At 36.6% G+C, this 25,903-nt stretch overlaps 1 protein-coding gene and 1 pseudogene across 1 annotated transcript; one reads left to right on the top strand and one right to left on the bottom strand.

Moving 5' to 3' along the window:
- Nucleotides 1–294: 294 nt before the first annotated feature.
- TIGAR (TP53 induced glycolysis regulatory phosphatase) lies at nt 295–25,903 on the top strand. The gene is made up of 6 exons (XM_074194619.1): nt 295–368; nt 11,117–11,154; nt 12,631–12,752; nt 13,668–13,745; nt 19,823–19,933; nt 23,663–25,903. The coding sequence occupies exons 1-6, from the start codon at nt 337–339 to the stop codon at nt 24,095–24,097; spliced, it is 816 nt and encodes a 271-aa protein (XP_074050720.1). The 5' UTR covers nt 295–336; the 3' UTR covers nt 24,098–25,903.
- On the bottom strand, nt 15,344–15,789 carry LOC141493376 (large ribosomal subunit protein eL27-like; annotated as a pseudogene).

The following is a 25,903-nucleotide window of genomic DNA, read 5'->3' as shown; positions in this document are numbered from 1 at the left end:
TGCGCCCAGGGCAGGAGGAGCCGCGCGGGCCCCGTGCTCCGCTCCCCGGGCTGCGGCCGCCCAGGCCCGAGAGAAAGGAAAGACTGAGACTGAAGTGACAGTCAATCTGGGACGGGGCGGGGCGGGGCGGGGCGGGGGCCCCGCCCGACGCCGCGCTCCGCCCCCTCCTCGCCCATTGGCCGCGGGCTGGAAGGCGGTCCCCCCCTCCGCCTATGGGAGCGGAGCCGGCCGGCTGACCCGCCGCTCCGGCTCTGCGCAGGCGGAAGTCGGAGCGTCCGCAGCGCCGAGCGCGCGGGTCCGGCCGAAGCCCCCCACCCGCCCCGGCCCCCGCGCGGCATGGCTCGCTTCGCTTTGACAGTCGTCCGACAGTAAGTGAGCGCGTGGGAGAGGGCGGCTGCCCTCGGCGCGGCGGGCGGCAGCGGGGGGAGGAGGAGAGTCGCCGCGCTGCTCGGCTCGCGCCCTTTCCGTCCGCACCCCGCCGCTGCTGAGGTCCCATCCCCACCGGGCCGGAGGGCCAGGTCCGACCTCAGGTCACCGTGGGGCAGCCCAGGCCCAGGGCGGCACGGGCGGCGTGGGAACCCCGGCCGCCCCGCCCCCTCGGCCTCACCTCGCTCCTTCTGGGGAGCCCCGCGTTTTGGGGGGCTGGGAGACACTAGACAGCGTGGGGGGGCCTTCACCCGGCCGGGTCTCTGAAACGGCTTTTTAAAAATAGCAATTTCAATGGGATTATTTAATATGAACAATGATATTGGCTTGATTCTATTAAAGAGTCACATCGTTTATAGCTGTAGGTTGCTTGTAAATTATAAAGAGAATGCTTCGTGAATGTGCAGTTATGCCAATAAAGGGTAAAATTGTAATTGCCTTGTAATTATGTATATTTTACTGAAGCCTTCATCCCCTAGGATGGGGCCCATGAAGCAGCAAGGTAGGGTAAGCAAGCCCCCGCCCTCCACAACCCTCTCCACCCCAACCCATTTTCGGAGAGAAGGAAGTTGATGCTCAGGCCAGTGAAATGATTTGCTCTTAGTCTTATGAATATTAAGTGAAGTTCAGAAAAACCAGTGAATTCCAATCTGACATCTCTGTAAAATCTGTCTTTTCCCACCTCCATCATCATGTGACATTAGAAGCGTCCCGATAGGTACAGCATCTCAGACCTGGAAATGACCTCAGACCTCTTATCCTAAAACTGGACCCAAATAGGGATTGTCCACATACCAAACTGGTCCACCATCCTCCTGTTCCCTAGAACTTCATTTGTAACGAAAGAACACCGGATTTTGAGTCTGAAACTCACGGATTTAGATTTCACCTTTGCAACTTAATATTGGTCAAACAACTTCCTCTCTAGATCTTATTTTCCTCATTTGTAACACAAATGGATAGGATTGGGGGATTTTTGGCTTTGTAAGGTGAGTTTCAACTTCATATTGGTCAAACAACTTCCTTTAGATCTTATTTTCATCTTTTTTTTTTTTTTTGTTCTTGTTTTTGCAGCTAGGTAATTAAGTGTCTGAGGCCTGATTTGAATTCCGGAACTCCTGACTCCAGGGCCGGTGTTCTATCCCCTGCACCATGATAAGACTACTAGAACTAGGATCTGGAAAAATCTAACCTAAATTAGAACCAATTCCTCCCACTAACAAGCTTGTGGCCTTGCTTGAGTCTAGAATTTTCAGCCTCAGGTTAAAAGAAGGGAGTTGGTCTAGAGAATGTTAGATCTTTTTCTAGTTTCTAATATACTGTGACTCTGAAAATATGTAAAGTGAATTTGCTATACAGGAGGAGTAAGGGATTTCTGGGAGTCTGGATTTGAACCCATATCTTTTGGACTTTTTTACTGAACCATGTAATTCCTAACTGTCATTGAGCTATGAACTATTAAAGAGCATTCTAGTTGATGAACAGCAGAGAATAGGAAGCTTAGGTGAGCTCTGACCCCTGGCTCGTCACTTCAGTCCTGACTCAGATCAAGTTCTACCTTCTACTAGAAGACTTTCCTGATGCCTTTAACTGTTAGTGCACATCTTCTCAAATTGCATTACACTGAAATACTTTACATTTATTTGTACATTTTTATTCTGTAAAGACTTCATATGTCCCCATTGTCTCCCCTATTAGAAAATAAGTCCTTGTTGGGACAGATTGCCGCCTTTCTTCTAACTAGCTTGTTTATCCATACTTATTCACCTGCCCCCCCCCAAGTTCCTTTTAGAGTGGGACTGTTTTGCCTCTTTTTTTATATATCCTAGTCTTTTAGCTAGCACACAGTGAGTGGTACATTGTTGTTTTATTGTTATATTAAATATTTGTTGGCAGACTATTTGTATCCCCACTACTAGCACAGAGTCTGGCTCCAAGTTGGGAGCTTAATTAATATTTGTTTAAGCATTAGTTTCTAGGATGAGAAACATAACTCTTCATCAGGTTTTCACAATGTTCTGTAAAATTCAAAGTGCTATTAAAACAAGTAGTTTTTATTATTGACCTTCACTTTACAGATGGAGGGAGTTGACAAGAAAATTGTTAAATTTTTGCTGGAGATCACATAGCTGACAGAATCAGAAATAGAGCCCAGTTCTGTAATAACTTTTCCTGACAACTTCTTTGATTCATAAATCATTGAGCAAGTAATTTCTGAAGGACAGATATGACCAATAGGAGAAAACTAAGTTGCCTACCATTGTTTTTCTTTGTAGTGTTTCTAGCATAGAGTAAGCATTTAAATACTGTTGAATGGATAACTATTAGGTTAAACAATAATTAGTATTGGTTCCTTAATGGAGGCCTTTTTTAAAATTAAGTGGTCCAGAACTTGGATATTCTGTCCCATGGAGTTAAATTCAAAAAGTAACAGACCTTGAATCCCTGCAAGCATCATATTGACTTAGTGTTTTTAAATTAGTGTTATCTATTATTGTATTTTTAATATGGTTCAAGTAATTACTGGGGAGTGACATTGCATGTGGCCTGTATCTATTCTAAACTTCATTTTTAGAAATGAGGAAATAGATCTAGGGATCACAGCCTTTAAACTTGGTCTTGTAGTTCAGAACCTTTATTTCACAAATAAGGCAAATTGAGACCCATAGATATTTTTTTTGTACTTAACCCTTCTCCATTTTGTACTATGGAATTGAATTGATTCTTTTAAACCATAAGATAGGATTAAAATTTTAATTTCTATTAAAAGTTCTTCATTTGAATATATATATATATATATGAAGGTATGTATATATGTTCTAGCCTGTCAAGATCTTTTTGAATTCAGTGTTTCAGCTGTTCCTTCTAAATTTTGTGTATTAATGAATTTGGCAAGCCTACCATTCCATTGAGTGATTTAAAAAAAATCATTATAGAAAACAGTCTTTCACTCTTTTCTTAATCTACCAGTCATTAAGGTAATGGCTTCCTGCAGTTTCAAAAAATCCAGTTTTTGTAAGGCTAAAATTACAAGGGACTTGCACAAATGAAAGAATTTTTCCTGTTCCTTAACATTATGATCTGAATACTAGAAGTATTCCTGTGGGTTTTGAGAAACGGGAAACTGCCTCAATCAATGCAAATCTACAGCTGTTTTTTAATTTAGGGAAAGTAGGATGGGACATTGAAAGGATAAATGACTTACCCACTGTCATACAACCTGCCATCTGAGATTTGGCAGGGCTTGAATTCTTTTTTTTTTTTTTTTTGGTAAGGCAAATGGGGCTAAGTGACTTGCCCAAGGCCACACAGCTAGGTAAGTATCTGAGACCCAGGTACTCCAGACTCTGGGGCCAGTGCTTTATCCACTGCACCACCTAGCTCCCCCCCTTGAATTCTTGACTCCAAAGCCAGTCCTCTATTCCTAATGCTAGCTGTTTTCAAACTTTTTAATTCCAGGACCTCTTTACACTCTTTAAAATGCTCTCTCAAAGAACTTTTGTTTATCTGGATTATACCTATCAATATTTGTTCAATCAATTTGTTTTTTTAGTTATATCTTTGTGACCCCATTGAGATTCTCTAGGGAAGTGGTTTGCCATTTCCTTCTCCAGCTCATTTGGCAGTTGAGAAAACTGACTTGTCCAGGGTCACATAGCTAATGAGTATCTGAGGCTGGATTTGAACTCAGGAAGATAAGTCTTCTTGGATCCAACACCATATCCACTGCATCACCTACCTGCCCAATCAATATATTTACCATGTTAGAAATTAAACTAGAAAAGTATGAAAATAGTTTTGACCTCACAAACCCCTGAAAAGGATCTTGGATTCCCCAGATCAGACTTTTAAGAAGCACTACGCTATACTGTATACTGTCATTTTTATACACAGCATTTGTTGAATGTTAACATTCTGGGTGCTCTTTTTAAGCTGTACTGTGATATGTTAAATAGAGCTATAATAGCATTCTGTTTTCTGCTGGAGGAGCAGTATTTTTTTTTTTTTTGGCAAGGCAGTGGGGTTAAGTGGCTTGCCGAAGGCCACACAGCTAGGTAATTATTAAGTGTCTGAGGTAGCATTTGAACTCAGGTACTCCTGACTCCAGGGCCCGTGCTCTATTCACTGCGCCACCTAGCCTCCCCAAGCAATCTGTTTTGAAATAATATAATATATTTGGACTTTTTGTTAAAGGCCTTTTTGTTTTTTGACTGGTAGTATTAATTGAATCTATTTAAATATGTTAGGAAACTGAAAAATTTTACCTTTTTTTCTGAAAGCATATGTTTCTAAAGGACTACCTCTTGTAAATGATATCTTTCAAATCTTCTATTAGAATTCTCATTGCTGAGCTATTAAGAAACCAAGAATTTAGCAGTTAAATTTCATGTATATTCTGTGTAAAACTTGATAATTTTAGCAACAGAAATATTGTAGGCTTACATCCTTGGCATTTAGTGAATTATTTCTTAAAATCCTCTTTTCACATAACACACACTATACCCATGTTGAATCAAATATTTCATTTTATCTCAAAAATGGAATCTCTTTGAAGGAGGCAGAACAAAATGATGTATGAATTGAAAAAAACCCTAGATTTTTTTGCAAAAAATTGAGGAAAAGGGGTCCTATATTTGGATTTTATGATGAGACATATCAAGTGACATATGCAAGTAACTGAGATTTTTTAATTCAAAAGTTGTAAGAGGAATACGATTGCTTTTTTTCATAATCGTTGCTTTGGTCTTTTTAAAAAAATTTTTTTAGCTTTTTTTTTTTGTTGTTTTTTGTTTTGTTTTTGCAAGGCAATAGAGTTAAGTGGCTTGTCCAAAGCCACACAGCTAGGTAATTATTAAGTGTCTGAGGCCTCATTTGAACTCAGGTACTCCTGACTCCAGGGCTTGTGCTCTATCCACTGCGCCACCTAGCCGCCCCCTTTGGTCTTCCTTTTTGGGAAGCAAATTTAATTGGGAATTTGGGAATTCAATTTAATTAATTGAATTATGAGTTTTTAAGTTGGTAGGATTGAGTGGGAAATTAGTTCAAAAAAGGTGATTTAATTTTTAAAGTAGAGTGGAGAATAGCCTGCAAAAATGTTTGCTGTCTATTTGTAGAACCTATAAATGGCTGGTCATGAGACTCTTGGCATAAACATTTGTATTCTGGCAGAGTCCTGGTATTTGGAAATGGATCATACTCTGCAGAATGTGAAATTGAATGTTACCATGAACTCCTTATAATATACTGCCTTGGTCTTCTTGTTCCATCTGCCTTTACTGCATTGTCACAAAAGTAGTTTTAACTTTAAAAGGTCACAAAATTTTAATAATACTTTTAAGTGTGTGAGTATAAGTGCATGAACACACGTGTTCATTTGTACATAAATACTTGTGTATATACATATGGATATATTAGATATTTACATATATGTCTGTATATATGCTTAAAATATATTTGAAATATGGAACAAATTTAGTTTCTTATGCAATCCTTCTATGCATAATGTTTATCAATCTAAAATTATTTCAAGGCTTTAGATTAATGTTGAAATTACTTAGCTTTCTAGCTTCTTTTTTCATTTCCCAAAGTAAACTAAATTTAGGCTCCAGAAGTTTAAAGTACTTGTCTGTTGGATGGAAGCTGTAAAATTAAACATTACAAAGTTATTGAGGGGCTGCTAGGTGGCGCAGTGGATAGAGCACCGCCCCTGGAGTCTGGAGTACCTGAGTTCAAATCCAGTCTCAGACACTTAATAATTACCCAGTTGTGTGGCCTTGGGCAAGCCACTTAACCCCATTTGCCTTGCAAAAACCTAAAAAAAAAATCCTTATCTTCTTTCTAGTCTCAGCTCAAATGCTGCCTTCTCTCTTTTGTTCCCTCCTGTCATTTCTCTAGATCATTTTGTCTCCCCCACAGCTCTCAGCCTCGTATACTTCTCTGTATTTCTTTTTTCTCTTCCTGCCCTCACCCCTTCAAGGGAGGGGACTGTTATTTTTATTCCTACTACCTAGTGTGGTACTTGTCACAGAATTGGCACTAATAAATGCTTTTGCAGATCTCTTAAAAATTATATTTGGGAATAAATTGCCTGACTCCTTACTGAGTTTTCAGTGGAATTTGAGCTTCAGTAGAATTTTGACACTAAAGTGTCAGGCACAGCAGAGAAACTGAACAATAGTTAATATAGCAGAGAGTCAAATAAGTTTCTTTTCCACTGTCTCCTTAAAAATACCTTGCTCTGGCTTTCCATCCTTATCTATCTTCTCTGCCATTGTTAGTTATCTTGGGCATTTCTAGGATTAAGATCCACTAGATTTTCCCCTTTTGCCCCAAGGGATGTCTTTTTATATAATTGAATAAAAAAATATATGTACTGGGTTGGGGTGGAACCAGGAATTCGGATAAGGCTATTGACAAAAGTCTGAAGAAAGCCTTGTGGACAAGATAGATGCTAGTGTAGTTCTGATGTGTTTGAAATTGCTTGAATAATGGTTGATTTGATGGCAATCCTATAAGGGAGCTCTCCATGGGAATGCATCAGTTACTTAGCTATAGTCATCTGGTATATTTAACAGGTTTGTATGTATAAAAGATAAAAAAAACAGTTAATGAGCAGGTGACATTGTGTAATCGTGGATAGAATATTCAGGATTTGGAGTGAAGACCAGGATACAAGTTCTGCCTCTTGACACATTGTGAGCCTCAATTTTCTCATCTTTGGGTACCAAAAATACAAACTTCACAGGATTGTTTTGAGAATCAAATGAGGCAACAATTATAAAGTACTTTGCTAAATTTAAACTAAAGCTAATTGTATTACCATCTTCTTAATCTTATCCACAAGGCTATCCTAAGACCTCAATTATCAAAGACATAATTATCAAAAGGCTATCATAAGACTTAATTATCAAAAGCATCATGTCCAGTATGTGGATACAGTCAGCTTCTGCCCTTGGAGTAGGGTCTCCATAAACCTTACATTTAGCAAGGATATTTACTTCTCTCCTCTGAACCAGTTCCCAGTTTGTCAGAGTGATGAGGGAACTCAAAAACCATATGAAGATTGCTTACTCTGGAGAAAACAAGATAAAATTTAGCTGAATGGGGGTGAATAAGATAGTCTAAGTTTTTGAATTTGAAGGACTAATTATGCCTATTCTTTGATCCAGCAATACCACTATAAGATCTGTATCCAGAAAGATCATAAAAAATAGAATGAACATGTACAATAATAATTATAGCAGCTTTTTTTTGGTAGTGACAAAATATTGGAAATTGAGGGGATGCTCTTTCAGTTGGGGGATGACTGAACAAGTTGAGTTATAAGGAAAGATGAACAGGCAAATTTCAGAAAAAAATGAACAGTCATAAATAAACTGATGCAAAAGGAGGAGCAAAATCAAGAGAACATTGTACATTGTTATAGCTGTATTGTACTCTGATTAGCTATGAATAACTTCGACTCTTCTCAGAAATAAAGTGACATTCCAAAGGACTCATGATGGAAAATGCTATCCACATCTAGAGAAAGAACTGATGGTGCCTGAATGCATATCTAAGCATACTATTTTCACTTAATCTTTTTTGGTGTTTCTTACTTTTTGGTCTGTTTCTTTTTTTACAACATGACCAATATGGAAATATGTTTTATATATTTAGAAATTTCTCACCTTCTCAGTGAGTAGGAGAAAAATTGGAACTCAATTTTCTTCCTTTTTTTTATTAAAGATTTTATTTATTTTAAGTTTTTTTGTTTTTTTTTTCAAGGCAATGGGTTAAATGACTTGCCCAGGGCCACATGGCTAGGTAATTATTAAGTGTCTGAGGTCAGTTGAACCCTGGTACTCCTGACTCCAAAGCCGCCCCCTTTTTTGAGTTTTACCATTTCCCCCCCATCTTACTTTCTTCCCCCCACCCCCACAGAAAGCAATTTGTCGGTCTTTACATTGTTTCCATTTTGTACATTGATCCATATTGAGTGTGAGAGAAAAATCATGTCCTTTTTTAATTTTTTAAAAATTTTTTTGAAATCATATCCTTAAGGAAGAAACATGAAGTATAAGAGATAACAAGATCAGGCAATAAGATATCAGGTTTTTTTTTTTTTTGCAAGACAAATGGGGTTAAGTGGCTTGCCCAGGGCTACACAGCTAGGTAATTAAGTGTTTGAGGTCGGATTTGAACCCAGGTACTCCTGACTCCAGGGCCTGTGCTTTATCCACTGGGCCACCTAGCTGCCCCCAGGTTTTTTTTTTTTTCTAGATGAAAGGGAATATAGTCCTTGGACTTTGTTCAACTCTACAGTTCTTTATCTGGATACAGATGGTATTCTCTATTACAGACAGCCCAAAATTGTCCCTGATTGTTGCACTGATGAAATGAGTGAGTCCATCAAGGTTGAACATCACCCCCCGTGTTGCTGTTAGGGTGTACAATGTTTTTCTGGTTCTGCTCATCTCACTCAGTAATCAGTTGATGCATTTCCCTCCAGGATTCCCTGAATTCCCATCCCTCCTGGTTTCTAATAGAACAGTAGTGTTCCATGACATACATATACCATAGTTTGTTAAGCCATCCCCCAATTGAAGGACATTTACATGATTTCCAATTCTTTGCCACCACAAACTGGGCTGCTATGAATATTTGTACAAGTGATGTTTTTACCCTTTTTTCATCATTTCTTCAGTGTATAGACTCGGTAGTGGTATGACTGAATCAAAGGATATGCACATTTTTGTTGCCCTTTGGGCATAGTTCCAGATTTCTCTCCAGAAAGTGTGGATGAGTTAATAAGCACTATAAACAATGTAATAGTGTCCCAGATTTCCCACAACCCTTCCAACAATGATCATTGTCCTTTCTGGTCATATTGGCCAGTCTGGGAGGTGTGAGAGAAGCTTTAATTTGGATTTCTCTAATAAGTATTGATTTAGAGCAATTTTTCATGACTATGACTATGGATTGCTTTGATCTTATCTGTAAATTGCCTTTGCATATCCTTTGATCATTTGTCAATTGGGGAATGGCTTTTTTTTAAATATGACTCAGTTCTCTGTATATTTTAGAAATGGGCCCTTTGTCAGAAACTAGTTGTAAAGATTATTTCCCAGTTTACTACATTTCTTTTGATCTTGGTTGCAGTGGTTTTATCTGTGCAAAAGCTTTTTAATTTAATGTAATTGAAATCATCTAATTGGTTTTTGGTGATGTTCTCCAACTCTTCCTTAGTCATAAACTATTTCTCTTTCCATAGATCTGACAGGTAAACTAGTCCTTGATCTTCTAATTTGTTTATAGTATTGTTTTTTTATGTCTAAATCCTGTAACCCATTTGTATCTTATCTTGGTAAAGGGTGTTAGGTGTTGGTCTAATCTAAGTTTCCCAACAGTTTTTCTCAAAAGAGAGTTTTTATCCTAATAGCTGGACTCTTGGAACTCAATTTATTAAAATGAATCTTTTTACATATAATTGGAAAAAGTAAAATACTGTTTTAAAAAGTATTTAAAGGGCTATCCTGGAAGAGACTAGGCATCCTAAACCTAGGGTCTATGAATTTTTTTTTTTTAGGTTTTTGCAAGGCAAACCGGGTTAAGTGGCTTGCCCAAGGCCACACAGCTAGGTAATTATTTAAGTACTCCTGACTCCAGGGCCAGTGCTTTATCCACTATGCCACCTAGCTGCCCCCTGTCTATGAATTTCTTAAAAACTTTTGATAACTGTTTTAATATAATTGGTTTCCCTTGTAATCCTACTTATTTTCTGCATTTAAAAACATTGTTCTAAAAAGAGACCCATAGGCCTTACCAGAAATCCACATGAAGAGGTTTAATAATTCTTGGATTAGATTATTCTGCTCAAGCTGAGAGTGTTGAACTCAGTAGTAGAGGTAACTTGCAGAGAAACTCTATAGAAGGCAACACTTCTTAGCAGAACTGTCAAGAAGTGGGATGGCCCACTCCATGAGGTAGTGAAGTCTTAAATGGCTTAGATGACCACTTGCCATTAAAAATGTTCCTAAGAAGGAATACCTGTGTTGGTCTAAGTGGTCTTACAAATAAATACCTTTACAACTTTGAAGTGCTGTGATTCCAGGAATTACTTGTAATTAGAGAACATGATACATGTATCGTGTTTCTTTTCTTAGCTGCCATTCATTGGTATGATTCTTCTACCAATTCTGATTTTTTTTTGATCAGGCAAGTGCTTTGAAAATTGTAGAACACTACATGAAATATGAGCTATTAACAATATTAATAAAAATAAAATACAAGTGGTATTTCAACTAAAATGAATGCTTACAGTTATTACTATTAGTTAAATTTAAGACCATCAGAGATTTAGAATTGCAACAAGTTGCAAGCATGTTCTAGGTCATCTGCCTCATTTTATAGACAAGAAAGCAGCCCCAGAGAGGTTCAGGGTCAGGCAGGTAAAGTGGGCAAGCTGGGATTTAAATAAAGGTTTTCTAACTTTTAAGGCCAGCGCTCTTTCCTCTGTACTGTGCTGCCTTTATTAAAGACTTTTTGAATATTATTTCAAGTATTTATATTTCTGTGGGTTACATTGTGATATAGCTTTTACCTTCCTTACCTTCACTGTATCGTTATTGTAAGAGTTTTGTTACTTGTATTTTTCCTTGTCTCAAAATAGCATGATATGATAATCAGAGTATATTTCTCTCTATTTCAGTGGAGAAACGAGATATAACAGAGAGAAAATACTTCAAGGTTGGTCTAATCCTACATACAACTTGTTTTGGAAATCTTTAATGTTAATATAATCTAGCTAATAAGGGTTTTTAAAAGTATCTGAATAGCTGAAGCATGAGCAGAACATTTGATTAAACTTAGAAGTGAAGTGAATGCAAAGAAGTTTTCCAAAGTGATTGCTCACGAGAGACTTCAAGGGAGGGCAAAATCATCTGATTAAAGAGTTATATTACACTTTGTTTTAAAAATAAACTGACCAAATTAAAAATCATTGGTATAATAAATGTCACTGCCTGATGTTGATATTATTTCCTTCTGAGGCTCTTAATTTAGTTCCAAGTTCAGTAGCAAAGAGGACTAAATAGAAGTGTCCTATTTCTGCACATGATTCAATTCTAAACAGACTTTTCTGATTAGTCTGCTTATCTTACAGTCAGATCTTTTGAGTTTTAAACTCCCTAATACCTAACTAAACAAACTATTTTTGTACTTTGGTCCTGAAACCATTTCATTTCATTTCATTTTGTGACAAAAGGAAGTTCATTCCTGGTGTTTATAGAAACTGAATTTCATTCTTGGTTATTCAAATTTATGTTCCTGGAACAAATCTGATTTTTCATTCTTAGATCCTTTTGCCCCACTTCCTCAATCCTGAATGAAGCTTTTTTTTTTTTGGTCTTCCTGTTTGATATGTACTCCACCCAAAGTTAGTCTGTAGACTTGACCTCTTTATCCAAATGTCTTTTTCATTTTCAATAATTTACCTCCTGAGCTAAAGAAGTCAGTAAGTAAGATGGGGAGAACTTGTCTTAAAGTGAAAGATTTAGTTGATTTAGGTTAATATGTAGAAAGTAGACAAAAGATGTAAACTATAGAAAGCCACTGATATTACATAAGGTCAGTAACTTTGCCTTGGGCCATAGTTTAGATGTGTAGCTAATTGGACCAAAGAAATGTCAAAAAGTCATTTTAAACATTCATTTCACTCTTAAGTAGTGAACATGCTCAACTTAGAGGACATATAGTGAGGAGCCCCCTTCTTACCTCCCCCAGCATAGTAGATGCTTAAGATATGTTTATTGAATGAATGAGATGATTTTGGAATGGCTAGTATGTGTAAGTTATTCTGTTAGGCCCTAAGAAAAGAACAAAAATGAATGACAGTTTTCTTTGCTGCCCTAGATCTTAGCATTGTTTACTTGGATGAACATGTGTTACAAAAAGCAAACCAAAGAGGAGCTTGCAATAAAGAAAAGTGAGAAAAATAATGCAAAAGGCTAATAAGACCAAAGGTAGTTGAGTGTTCTTCACTAAGACCTATGTAAAATGATTTTTTTTGATATGTAATTGATTTGAACTACTGATTCCTTATAGAAGCTTCACTTCTCTGCTGAGATTTATGGAAACAAACTCAGCTTGCTTCATTAAGTAAATGTAAATAATGAAATAATGAAATTCTTATTTGGTAAATGAGTTTTCTTTTTTCTTTTCTAGGACAGGGTATAGATGAGCCTCTTTCAGAAACTGGTTTTAGACAAGCAACTGCTGCTGGTGAATTTCTTAGTAATGTGAAGTTTACTCATGTTTTCTCAAGTGATCTCATGCGTACAAAACAGGTAAGTCCTTATGTGGGATTAATTCTTAGTAGCTCTCTTTAACTTTTTTTATACTCAAGGATCATAAGATATTTTAAACTATGTATATTGGGGCGGCTAGGTGGTGCAGTAGATAGAGCACTGGCCTTGCAGTCAGCAGTACCTAGGTTGAAATCCGGCCTCAGACACTTAATAATTACCTAGCTGTGTGGCCTTGGGCAAGCCACTTAGCTCCATCACCTTGCAAAACAAACAAACAAAAAACCCCCCCAATAGATATATATATGTGTATATATATATATATATATATATATATATATATATATATATATGTATATATCAAGGTTTTGAAAGTAAATATTAAAACTTGCTTTTGTATGTAGTGGGGGGAATTTTTAAAACTAAAAAATAAAATTCTGGAAAAGCTATGTGTAACTATAGGATTAGATCTTAAGTATATTATTGTGGTAATAGCTCCTAAGTACTGGAAAATAATGTATTCATACTTTTTAAAAAAAATCTTTACCTGTTAATTAGCTAGATAGACAGCATAGTAAAAGAAAAAAAATTATGCACTGATAAATAAATCTACATCAGGGATCTGAAAACTATAACCTGAGATCCACCTCTGTCCCTACTGCCTTTTGTGCTTTATTTAAATATTTAAAAACTATTCTAACCTCATGGGCCATAGAAAAACAGGAAGTGGGCCAGATTTTGCCCATGGGCCAAAGTTTGCTGGTGCTTGATCTATATCAACAAGGGAATGAGATGACAAATTAATTTTAGTCATGGGGGAAATGCAGAACTCCTATTTTGAACTTTGTACCTATAGGTAAAGTAGTAGTTGTATTGGGATTTCATATAATTCATTTTCATAGCTACTCAAAGCAAATTTTTTATGGAAAGAGAACTAATTCACTTTTCATTTTTCAGACGACTGCCAAGATTTTGGAACAAAGCAGATTCTGTAAAGAAGCAACAGTAAAATATGATGCAAGACTTAGAGAAAGGGTAAGTGTTGAGGACTCTTGTTGTGGTGTTGGAACAGATACTTATTTATAGTATATGCTTTTCCAAAAATAATCAAACCACTTTATTTGTAAAAATAATGACTTTATACTATATTGGTATTTTCTGATGAAGTAATACTTGAAAAAACTTTGGGTGCTCTCTTATACTTTCCCCATGATAGCTCTTGATTTTTTTGAAAGTTGAATTGATAGCTCTTGGGTTTTTTTGTTTTGTTTTGTTTTGTTTTTAGGTATTTGCAAGGCAAATGGAGTTAAGTGGCTTGCCCAAGGCCACACAGCTAGGTAATTATTAGGTGTCTGAGGTCACATTTGAACTCAGGAACTCCTGACTCCAGGGCCCATGGTCTATCCACTGTGCCACCTAGCCACCCCTCCTCTCTATCTTTTGTAAGAGAAAAAAGAAATTAAAACAGCCAACAAGGCAGACATGTGCTACATCTTATTTTGCAACTACTGTCCCCCATCTCAGTATTTAAAGATGATGTTTCACATGTTTTCCAGGCCTAAGAATGGGTGGGTACCTCTTTTTAATGTTTAAAAAAATTCAGGGAGCTCCACATGATAGTCATGGTGTCATTGAGAAGATAACATGCTGAAATCAAAAGAGCACTGGCTGGATTTGAACCCTGGCTCTACTACTTACTTCCTTACTACTTACTTCCTTTATGATGTCTTAAGCAAGTCACCGAATCCCTATGGGCCTTAGTTTCTTTATCTGTGAAAAGTTTTGGGTTAGATAACCTCTCAGGTCCCCTTCATCTCTAAATGGATTGCTTTCTTATAAAATCTGCAATCAAGAAAATTACGTGATAACAGTTCTAAATGATTTTGTATTTTATTAATGACAAGAATCATTTGAAAAATGGTAGCATATGTATTCTAAGAGACAGTGTCATAGTAGATAGACAGCAAGCCTTGGAATGGGAAGAGCCTGAGTTTAAATCCTGCTTTTGACATAAACTGTGTGACCTGAGTCAGGTCATTTAACTTCTCTTTGCTCTAGTTAATGTTCTTGTAAGTCTAATTTGTGGAGTAGTTATTACTTTGCATTGATTGAGTTCTCTACTCTAATGAAATTTTAAATCTGAACCTTAGATAAAAAACTTGGTTCAGATCATATTTATTTATGGATGCACGCACCCTTTTTGCAAACACTCTTTGGGATCTCAGAAGTTAGGCTTCCTGGCTTGGAAACCACTCATCTGAATTTTAGCGTTTTGATTTCTATCAGCATATTCCTCATATTTGAGGGAAATATTAGCTTTTGAAATCAGTGAAAGATTGAGGTTTCCTAAATCCCTCTGAATGTGACAACCTAGCAAATGCCAGAGTTTTGCTAGCATATTGAGAGTTGACTCCTAAATTTGCAATAGTGGACAATGTGAATTTTGTAATAAATTGGTTGCATTCATCCATCTGTCCATTTATTTATTTGTGGGGGGGTTTTTTTTTGCAAGGCAAATGGGGTTATTAACTGTTTGAGGCCAGATTTGAACTCATACTCCTGACTCCAGGGCTGGTGCTCTATCTGCTGCGTGACCTAGATGCCCCACATGCTTTTTTTAAAAAATTTTTTATTTTTAATAAACATTTTATTTTTTGACCAACATAGTAGTTCTAAAACCATAGCTTCTGGAAGAACCACTTGTTTTTGCCTGTCTTGTACCTTTCCTTAAACTTGACCTTGGCCTCCCTCCTGGCCTTCTCTTTCAGTGCAGGGTTACGGAACACGTTTGTTGGCAACTGTTTTGTCCAATGGGATATCCACAGAATATCTGGTGGGCATGAGATGATTGTAGTTATAAACCTTCACAAGATGACTTGATTTTTGATCTCTTGGCAATCTTCTTTTTGCCCATCGCTGCTGTCACTTTGCAAGGATAGTGGTCAATACCTGCCACCAAGGCATGGCTGTAGGGCCTGTCAGAGGTCCCATCATCAATGTTCTTCATGACGGTTTTGCGCCCCAAATACCGTCCGGCCAGGACCAGTACCACCTTCCCGGGTTTCATGAACGTGCCCATTTCGACTCGAAGAGGGACACTCCTTGAGCCAAAAAAAAGCACATGCTTTTTTTTTAAGAAACATTTTTTTATATTTTTTGAGTTTTACAATTTTTCCCCTATCCTTGCTTCTCTCCCTACACCCCCACAGAAGGCAGTCTGTTAGTCTTTATGTTGTTTCCATGTTATAAGTTGAATGTGATGAGAGAGATAGCAAAATTACATAATAAGATAATAATAGTTTTTGGTTTTTGCTCAAACTCCACAATTCTTTCTCTGGATACAGATGGTATTCTCCACCCCCAAAATTGTCCCTGATTGTTGCACTGATGGAATGAGCAAGTCCATCAAGGGTGATCATCACTCCCATGTTGCTGTTAAGGTGTACAAAGTTTTTCTGGTTCTGCTCATCTCACTCAAAATCAGTTCACATTGCATCCATTTTTAATTTAACTAATGTAAATTACTAAATTGATGATGATGATATTTGTCCTTCATTCTGGAAGAAAACTGTGGCATCAGGGGAGATGATGCTATGACAAGCACATGCAATAGATTTGAGAGGAGGGTGCTGTGCTAAGCCTCACTTTCTCTTCTGGGACCATATGGGTCCAGTGACCAGATGTGAATCTGGATGATAAGAGATGGCCCTGGATGCAAGGCAGTCAGGGTTAAGTGACTTGCCCAAGGTCAGTCAGGCAACTAGAAAGTGTCAAGTGTCTGAGGCCAGATTCAAACTCCCATCCTCCTGACTCCCAAGGCCAACGCTCTATACACTGTGTCACCTAGCAGCCCTATTAGAACTGAAGCATGACTAAGGTTCAGAGTCTTTCTCCCAGTAGTCACCCTTTTTCAATAAAAGGAAAACTTCCTGTGACTAAATAGCTTTAATTCAGCAAATAGTTATTAAATACCGATTGTACTAGATTCTTTCAGTGAAATAGAATTGAAATTAGACTGTCTAGCCCTTATACTATCCAGAAGAGGGGTAGAAGGAACTTGCAGATCTTATATGCAATTTTCTGGATAGCTCTATGATATTGTATAATTGAACTCTTAATTGGGTATAATAGGTAGTAATCCTTTGCTTTTTTTTTTCTGCCAGACCTGTAATGGGGTAGAAGAGCTGGAGGTTTTATTTTTTATGCAATTTTAATATTAATATTGCCTAAGTTTTACTTATCTACAGTAGATCTTATTAAGTAGTAATATTTAGTTGTCTTTGCCTAAGGAGCAGTGGGTTAAGATTCAGGATACCTGGTTTCTAGTCCTATCTCTGTTTTTACTAGCTATATGACTTTCGAAAAATCACCTTGGCATCAGTTAACTTCTCCAAAGGAATTAGAAGTCTGAGCTCTAAAAAATGCCTCCTTTCTTTCTTTCTTTCTTTCTTTCTTTCTTTCTTTCTTTCTTTCTTTCTTTCTTTCTTTCTTTCTTTCTGCAAGACAATAGGATTAAGTGACTTGGCCAAGGTCACACAGCTAGGTAATTATTAAGTGTCTGAAAATGGATTTGAACTCATCCTTCTGACTCCAGGGCCACCTCCCCCTTCTCTTTTCAATCTGTGAATCTTAACCCTGTGGAGAGTCTTAAGCATTTATGTAGAGAGAAAGGGAACAATCACCATCATTAAAATAGTTAACTATTTTGAAATTAAGATTTTTATTCTATGTGTACACATGTGATATTTATACATTTGCAACATATACATGCATATATGCATATATATTTATATACATATACACCTATGGTAGGGGGCACCCTGGCCAAGTCACTGAATCCCTCTGTTTGCCTCAGTTTTCTCATCTGTAAGATGGTAGTAATATCAGCACCTCCTTTACAGGATTGTAGTGAGGATCAAGTGAGATGATATTTGTAAAGCACTTAGCATAGTGTCTGGCATTATGATGATGAGAATGTCCCAAAGATCTTATTCGTGTGTGTGTGTAAAATATGTACAATTCATGTTAAAAAGGTAGAAAGTCAGACTTTCTTGCCTTTCCATTTCAGGATGGCAGGAAGGGAGTGGGGTGATGCTGAGGGGGGCAGGGCTTTGCCATTTCTAATAGTGGGGTTCAAGGGGGGACTTATCTAAGAGACATCAGTTCATTGTGTGTGTGTAGTAGTAAGTACAAAAGATTTACCTTTAGATTTTTCTCTGGATGTCACATTAGAAATGTCATGAGTTGTAGCTACTTAGGATAAGGAGAACTAAATTTAAAGTTTATTGTTAATATTGGAAGAAGAAATTCTCTCTGTAAATCAGATCAGAACTGCCTAGAACATTGAGAAAGTGAAGTATGACATAGTATGTTGCAGCAGCAGGATGTGATTGATTTCATCCAGAATTTCTTAGTTTCTCAGTCAGCTTTCTATCATTATTTCATGCTGCTTCTCTACTGAGATTTAAAAATCTTAGATGCTCATTTTAAAAATTGTAATTTAGATACAGAAATCAAAGCAATTATATATATTCTTTATAAGTATACAGAGGTTTTCAAAGAAAATCTAAGTTGCAATATCTTATTAAGAAGCTAATTACTGTGGAATTGGAAATTGATATCCCACTTGATACTTTGTTGTCTTAATCTGTTTACTATGTATTAATAATCAAGATGCTATTTGATAGTTACTTTCCCTTGATGTGTGAATTTAAACTTCCTCTGAACTCAAGTCTGCAGCTGCAAATTCCCCTCCTCAGGAGTTTCCAGATACAAAATTCTAGACCGCTGTAATCTGTCAGAAATTGCTAGCATGAACACCGCAAGTGTCCTGTTCTCATCAGAAATTGCCAGTCATGGACTTTGCAGAACATTTTTGCCCATCTGATGATAAACCAATGGAATTTGTGATTAGTGACCTTAGCACTGACCAATCAAAAGTGTGATACTTCTGTCATTGTCTATTTAGGTTCCTTTATATGACTATAAAAGAGCTGCCTTCATTGGTAGATGCATTCTGGACTAGTAAGGAACCTTGGATCCCATTTATTACCAGTTGCTAGCTTTGCTAATAAATGGGATCCAAGGTTCCTCAGTAATTGATCATGCTAATAATTGATCATGCTCAGAACCCTGTATCTCAGTTTCTCTTTAATACAGGTTTTTATCAACACTAATATGGTCTTTTTAGTTCCATATAGTTACCTTAGGACTTGATGGATAACTTAATCTCATTACTTCTGCTTCTGCATACTAGATATATAGTATCATGCCCTTAGGCAATTTAATGAACCTCTCCAAGTTGCATGAGGATGAGTTATTTTCATTTTTAGTATGGAGAAACATCAGAGCTGGGAGAGAATTAAGCTTGCTATTTGAAAGCTTTATTTTATTTATTTTGACTTTTTAGGTTTTTGGGGTTTTTTTGCAAGGCAGTGGTGTTAAGTGTCTTGCCCAAGGCCACACAGCTAGGTAAATTATTAAGTGCCTGAGGTCAGATATGAACTGAAATACTCCTGATTCCAGGGCCAGTGCTCTATCCACTGCACCACTGAGCTGCCCCTGTTTATTTTGACTTGTACTGGACAGCTGGGTGTCATTCAAATCTAGCCTTAGACATTTACCACTTACTAGCTGTGTGACCTTGGGCAGGTCACTTATGTCTTGATTGCTTTGCATCCAGGGCCATCTCCAGTCGTCCTGATTCATATTTGGCCACTGGACCCAGATAGTTCTGGAGGGAAGTGAAGCTGGTGGTTTAGCACAGCATCCCCTCATTCTAATCCAATTCATGTACTTGTCATGGCATCACATCCTTGATGTTCGGTCTTCTTTGAAAATAAAGGACAAAGTATTATTATTAAGACGTGTTCTAAAAATGGGTATTGCTGTGTTGAAAAAATAACTAAAATTGGTGGTGGCTAGGTGGCACAGTGGATAGAGCACCGGCCTTGGAGTCAGGAGTACTACCTGGGTTCAAATGTGGTCTCAGACACGTAATAATCACCTAGCTGTGTGGCCTTGGGCAACTCACTTAACCCCATTGCCTTAAAATCTAACAAAAAGTAACTAAAATTATACTTTTAATTATTTTATCTGTTTTATCATTGCAGAAATATGGAATTGCAGAAGGCAAACCTCTGTGTGAATTAAAGGCTTTGGCCAAAGCAGCTGGGCAACAGTGCCCTAATTTCACACCTCCTGAAGGAGAAACATTAGATGAGGTATGTTAACATATTTCATTTGCATTTCATTTACTAAAATTTGACTGTTAGCAGGTGGACCAGTATAAATAGATTTGAGTGTATTGAGTTCATGAAATAAACATCTCCATAATAATAAAAAAACTCATTCACCCCCCCCCTTTACTCCCAGATCCAGTAGGGTTTGATGAATGGATATGGGCAAACTGAGTATAAACTTACTTGTTAGTATAGTTGGTAAAAATCCCTATGATCATCATTGTCTATAAAGGATGAACATATTTTTGTACTTTTTATTTGCATATTTATTGATTTTTTTATACCCTATATGTATTTTTTAGGTTTGTTTTTTTTTTGCAAGGCAATGGGGTTAAGTGGTTTGCCCAAGGCCACACAGATAGGTATATTATTAAGTGTCTGAGGCCAGATTTGAACTCAGGTACTCCTGACTCCAGGGCCGGTGCTCTATCCACTGCACCACCTAGCTGCCACCCCTACTATAAGTATTAAATGCTTTTTTAGCTCAGCTAGAAATTACAAAAAGTTTTCCTCTAGTATAAAAATCCTTTCCAGACTTATCAACCCTTTAAAAGAATAAATGAACAAATGGAATAAGAGTGACAAACTTAGAACTCAGTTACTCTTTTCTGTTTTAAAATATTGCCTTCCCTGAATGTCCAGTGACCCATCTTGGTACATTCTACTTTTTCCCTCATTCTCAGTAGCTATGATGTAGCCCTCTGCATTGAGAAAGACCTAGGCTACTGATGATAAGGAAGAGGTTCCTTGGATTGCTTCAAGAAGAACATTTAAGAGTTGTGACTTTTGGCAATGTTCGTTCCAACTGTAGTTTAATACATTATGATCTATTCCTTCTTCAAAATACCTATGAAGGTAACCAGTAGTCATCTTGGAGTAGAGAAGAAAATCCCTTGGTTTGGGGAGAACTTTGATAGTTTAAACAATGCTCTTTCTAAGCTCGAAATAGCTTAAATTTAAAATACCATTAAGTGAAAAACATTGATTCTCGCATATTTGTGAGTAATAGAATGCATAATAGTCTTAATATTTTTCTTCAATTATTTAACACATGATTACTTTTATGGAATATTTTAGAAAATTGAAAAAAGTGTTAATATTTCCATTCATAAATCAACATTGCTTAGTCAGGTAGGATATGAATTACTACTATGACCTTCAGATCTCTTCTTTAGACAGAAATCTTATGAAAAAGTGAAGTAGTGACAAATAAGGCATATAGAAAGGTGTCAAACTGAAGAAATACCAAGGAGGCAAAAGTGTAGATAGTCTGCAGCCCTTGCCAATTGCTTTGACTATATTTAACTTGGTTTTTTAAACAAATGAGAATAATCTTAGCTTTATCTTTGTATCCCCACTGCTGAGTACAGAGCCTGGGATAGAGTAGCTCAATAAATACTTGAATATTTGTTGAATTGATAAAATGTGTGCTATTTCTAGCTTACTTGTTGAAACACACCATAGTCCCTGGAACTTTATAGATTTTTAATAAATGTTTGCAGGTTGAGTCATTTTCTATTATGTGTGCAGCTTGAAAGACTGACATAAAACCTTTAGAATAGTGGTGGCTAGGTGGCGCAGTGGATAAAGCACTGGCTAGGTAATTATTAAGTGTCTGAGACCGGATTTGAACCCAGGTACTCCTGACTCCAGGGCCAGTGTTTTATACACTACGCCACCTAGCGGCCTCTACAGGGAAACTTTTAAAAAGTGAATGCAGTGTTCAGATTCTGTAGGCTTTTCTTTGTTTTGTTTCTTCCTCTGAATGTGGAAAGCATTGTCTATAACAGGTGTCCCAGGTTTGACCTAGCTCTCTGAACTGCTGAGAGGGGCTGCTTCCATCAAGGTTGATCAGTTCACAATGTTGTTAATGGGTACAGTGTTGTATTGGTTCTGATTTTTTTGCTTAGCATCAGTTCCTTTAATCCGTTTCATGCCTTTCTAGAGAGGGATATGATTTACAGATAAAGCCAATTAGGAGATGAGGCAATTGTTTTATCAGATCTATGGAGAGGGGAAGAATTTATAACCAAACAATAGAGAATAATATAAAATACAAAATGGATAATTTTGATTATTAAGTTAAAAGTTTTTACAAATAAAACCAAATTAGAAGTAAAGCACAAAGCTGGGGAACAATTTTTACAACTAGTTTTTCTGATAAGTCTCATTTCTGAATGTATATATATATATATATATATATATACACACAGAACAAAGTCATATTTATAAGAATGTACATCATAACCCAATTGATAAATGGTCAAAGGAAATTAACAGGCAATTTTCAGACTGGATCCATGGTCATGAAAAAATGCTCTACATCACTGTTTTTAAAAAAATGAAAATTAAAACAACTGACCCATGTTTAGCATATTTATAAATATAGAGCTCATATGAGATTGATTTATTTTCGGGGAGGAGGGAGGGAAGGGAAGGATAGAGAAATTTTAAAACTCAAAATTTTGCAAAAAACAATTGGTAAAAACTACTGTTACATGTAGTTGGAAAAACAAATAAGAATATTTAAATTAAAAAATCCAACTCTGAGCTGCTACTACCTCACACTTATCAGAAATGTTAAATGTTTGAGGGAATGTGAGAAAACTGGGACACTAATTCACTCTTGAAGTTGTGAACTGATCCGGGCCTTTTTGTAGAGCAATTTGGAACTATGCCAAAGGGCTATTAAATTGAACATACCCTTTGTCGTAGCAATATTCTGAAGGAATCATAAAAAAAGGAGAAAGGACTAACATGTAGAAATATAATTAATGCAGCTTTTGTGGTAGCAAAAAATTGGAAATTGAGGTGATGCCCATCTATTGGGGAATGGCTGAAAAATGTGGTTTGTGAATGTGATGGAATACTATTCTAAAAGAAATGATGAGCAGGTGGATCAGAAAAACCTGGAAAGACTTTCAAGAACTGCAGCTGAGTGAAGTGAGCAGAACCAATAGAACATAGTAACGTAGTAACAGTAACATTGTGTGATGATCAGTTATGATAGACTTACCTTTTCTCAGCAAAAAGGTGATCAAAAATAATTCCAAAAGCTGAAGACCAGCCACATCCAGAAACAATGGAGTCTGAGTGTAGATCAGAGCATTTTATTTTTACTTTGTTTTTTTTTTCTTGTGTTTTTCCCCCTTTTGTTCCGACTCTTCTTTCATAACATGACTAATATGGAAGTATGTTTAACATGATTGTATAATCTCTATCAGATGACTTACTGTATGGGGAAGGAGGAGGGAAAGGAGGAAAAAGAATTTGGAACTCAAAATCTTAATGATTGTTAAACTATCTACATGTAATTGGAAAAAAATAAATAGACACTAACTGGGAAAAGAAGATTTTTAAAAAGGAGAAAGAAATTTAGACATAAACTCTTGGTCTCTTGAGGGGCCAGAGAACTGGAACCAGTGGGTAAATGTTAGAGATCTTTTCTCTATGTAAGCAAGAGCTAATAATTTCATAACTTAAAATCTAGTGGTTTCCTTGTGTGACAGTAGATGCCTTGTTTCTGGAAGAAAAGGACTGAATGACCACTTACCTATTAAGGACCATGGGAAAAGGAGTTTATGCAGCAGACTGATTTGAATGAACTAGTCTTTGATTTTAATAAATGTTAAAATGGGTTTATCAAAGCCAGAAGAAAAATCAAGCCACTTTGCTCATTATTTATTTGTTTATTTGTTCATTTGTTTGTAGGTGAAGTTACGAGCAAAGGACTTTTTTGAATTTCTTTGCCAACTGATCCTGGATGAATCGGTTCAAAAAGGACATCCCACGTCAGGAATGATAGACAGTGGCCTGGAGATCTTTCTAACAGAAACATTTCCATTAGGAAGCAACTGTGGACTTGATCTCAATTCAGATAGTGTTGCCCAAGTATTAGATGCTAATGTATTGGTGGTGAGTCATGGGGCTTACATGAGGAACATGTTTACTTATTTCATGTTTGATCTAGAGTGTACCTTACCAGCAAATCTAAGCAAATCTGACCTCAGTTCAGTCAGCCCCAATACAGGGATCAGTCACTTTATAATAAATATAGAACAAGCTGCTAAAGGAATTAAAACAAGCATAAAGTGCATTTGTATTAATCTGCAGGACCACCTGGCCAAAATGACAGCAAGTGCCTAGGCCCAAATAAGTCATTAGGATTTTCTTATTTTTGTGTCATTGAGGGAGCACTTTGCTTCTAATAGTTATGATTCCAAATGCTTAAAAAAGCTTTCAGAAATAGGTTACAAAAATGAAGAGACAGTAACATAAAACGCTTAAGTAAAAACCAGGAAATGAGTTAAGGTATGTTAAATTACTGGTATTTTTTTTTTTAAATGCCATTGTTTCCTGTCCAGTTTTGACTTTGAATAGTAATGGAAATGCCCATGTTGATGAAATCCAGTGTTGTCAAATGAAGTATTATAACAAATTTTTTTTTTAGGTTTTTTGCTAGGCAATGGGGTTAAGTGGCTTGTCCAAGGCCACACAGCTAGGTAATTATTAAGTGTCTGAGACTGGATTTGAACCCAGGTACTCCTGACTCCAGGGCTGGTACTTTATCTACTGCACTACCTAGCTGCCCCTGTCATAATTTTTTTGTTAGAATTTTGAAATATAATTTATTATCATAGTCTTGATGTATTCGTTTATTGTGCTAATTTTTAGCACTGATGATGGTTATTTTTTTTATAACACTACCACTATTTATAAAATTGCTTATGTCTAAAGACATTTTCTCCTTTTTAACCAATTGTGACTAGATTTTTGCAACTAATTTATCAAATCATGTTTTTTTTTTTGTTTTGTTTTGTTCTACTTTGTTTCTTCTAAGGTTCATGTTTGGTTTTTTTTAACAACCAAAAATATGGCTTTTAGTTAGTAACATACTATGTATTTCATGACTTTTTTTTTGGTGTTTGGAAAAAGGATCTATTTATTATGAATAGTCTCCTACTTCAGAGTGCCTCTCTATGTTGAAGATATGTACTTTCTGTATAAAACATTTGTCAACTTAAAGATTATGAAAAATAAAGCAACATTAACATTTCTTGTGGAGAAAATAAATTGTTTTGACCTTTTAGAAATAAGATTGTTTCTGAAGCATTAGAAAGAATAAGTAAAACCCAAATTACTGGTACAAAATTGGCAACTTAATCACAGAAGTTTGATATAATACTCAATGTAAAGAATAGAAGAGGATTTTTAAGAGTCATTCCACAGGAGGGAAAAAGTACTCCCTTGAGAATTCAGTAAACTTTGATCCATATCCTAGCTTTGCTACTGTTTGTTGTGTGCCCTTTGAAAGAACCCTTCTTTCTGACATTTCTGAGCTTCGGTCTCTGATATAAGGGTAGTTCAGCTGGAGGAGCTCTGATGTCTCCTCCATTTCTGACATTCTAGTATTCTAAGTAGGTACAAATAAAATTGAACTCAGCTCCTAAGTGGTGCTGACAGGCTAAATGTAAACCAGTGGAGGGAAGGATGAGGCCAGTGAAGCAGTCTTTGAGAAGTAAGTACAACTGCTCAGAGAATAAACATTGTTTTCTTTTTTTATGCTTCACCTCAGTATTTGAAGATTGAATTTTCTGTTCAGTTCTGGTTTATCAGGAAAGCTTGAAAGCCCCTTTCACTGAAAGTCCATATTTTCCCCTGAAAAAAAAGTATGCTTGGTTTTTCTGAATAGTTACTGTCTGGTTAGATTTTTTTTATTGTAATCCAAGCTCTTTTACTTTCAGAATATCATTCTAAACCCCTATGATCCCTTAATGTAGAAACTGCTAAGTCTTATGTAATTCTGACTGTGGCTCCATGATATTTGAATTATTTCTGTCTGCTTGCAATATTTTCTACTTGACTGAGAGTTCTGAAATTTGACTGTAACATATCTAAAAGTTTTCATTTGGGGATCCTTTTGAGGAGGTGATCAGAATAAACTTCCAATTT

The sequence above is a fragment of the Macrotis lagotis genome, chromosome 7, assembly GCF_037893015.1.
Source record: "Macrotis lagotis isolate mMagLag1 chromosome 7, bilby.v1.9.chrom.fasta, whole genome shotgun sequence".
Taxonomy (NCBI): Eukaryota; Metazoa; Chordata; class Mammalia; order Peramelemorphia; family Peramelidae; genus Macrotis; species Macrotis lagotis.
Note: the sequence above shows the minus strand (reverse complement) of the source record. Positions and strands in the feature narration are given on the sequence as shown.

Excerpts from the sequence above, each read along its gene's own strand:
- TIGAR (XM_074194619.1), top strand. The coding sequence starts at position 337 with ATGGCTCGCTTCGCTTTGACAGTCGTCCGACA. Across the intron at positions 369-11,116 it reads GCTTTGACAGTCGTCCGACA|TGGAGAAACGAGATATAACA; the intron begins GTAAGTGAGCGC and ends TCTCTATTTCAG. Across the intron at positions 19,934-23,662 it reads AAGGAGAAACATTAGATGAG|GTGAAGTTACGAGCAAAGGA; the intron begins GTATGTTAACAT and ends ATTTGTTTGTAG.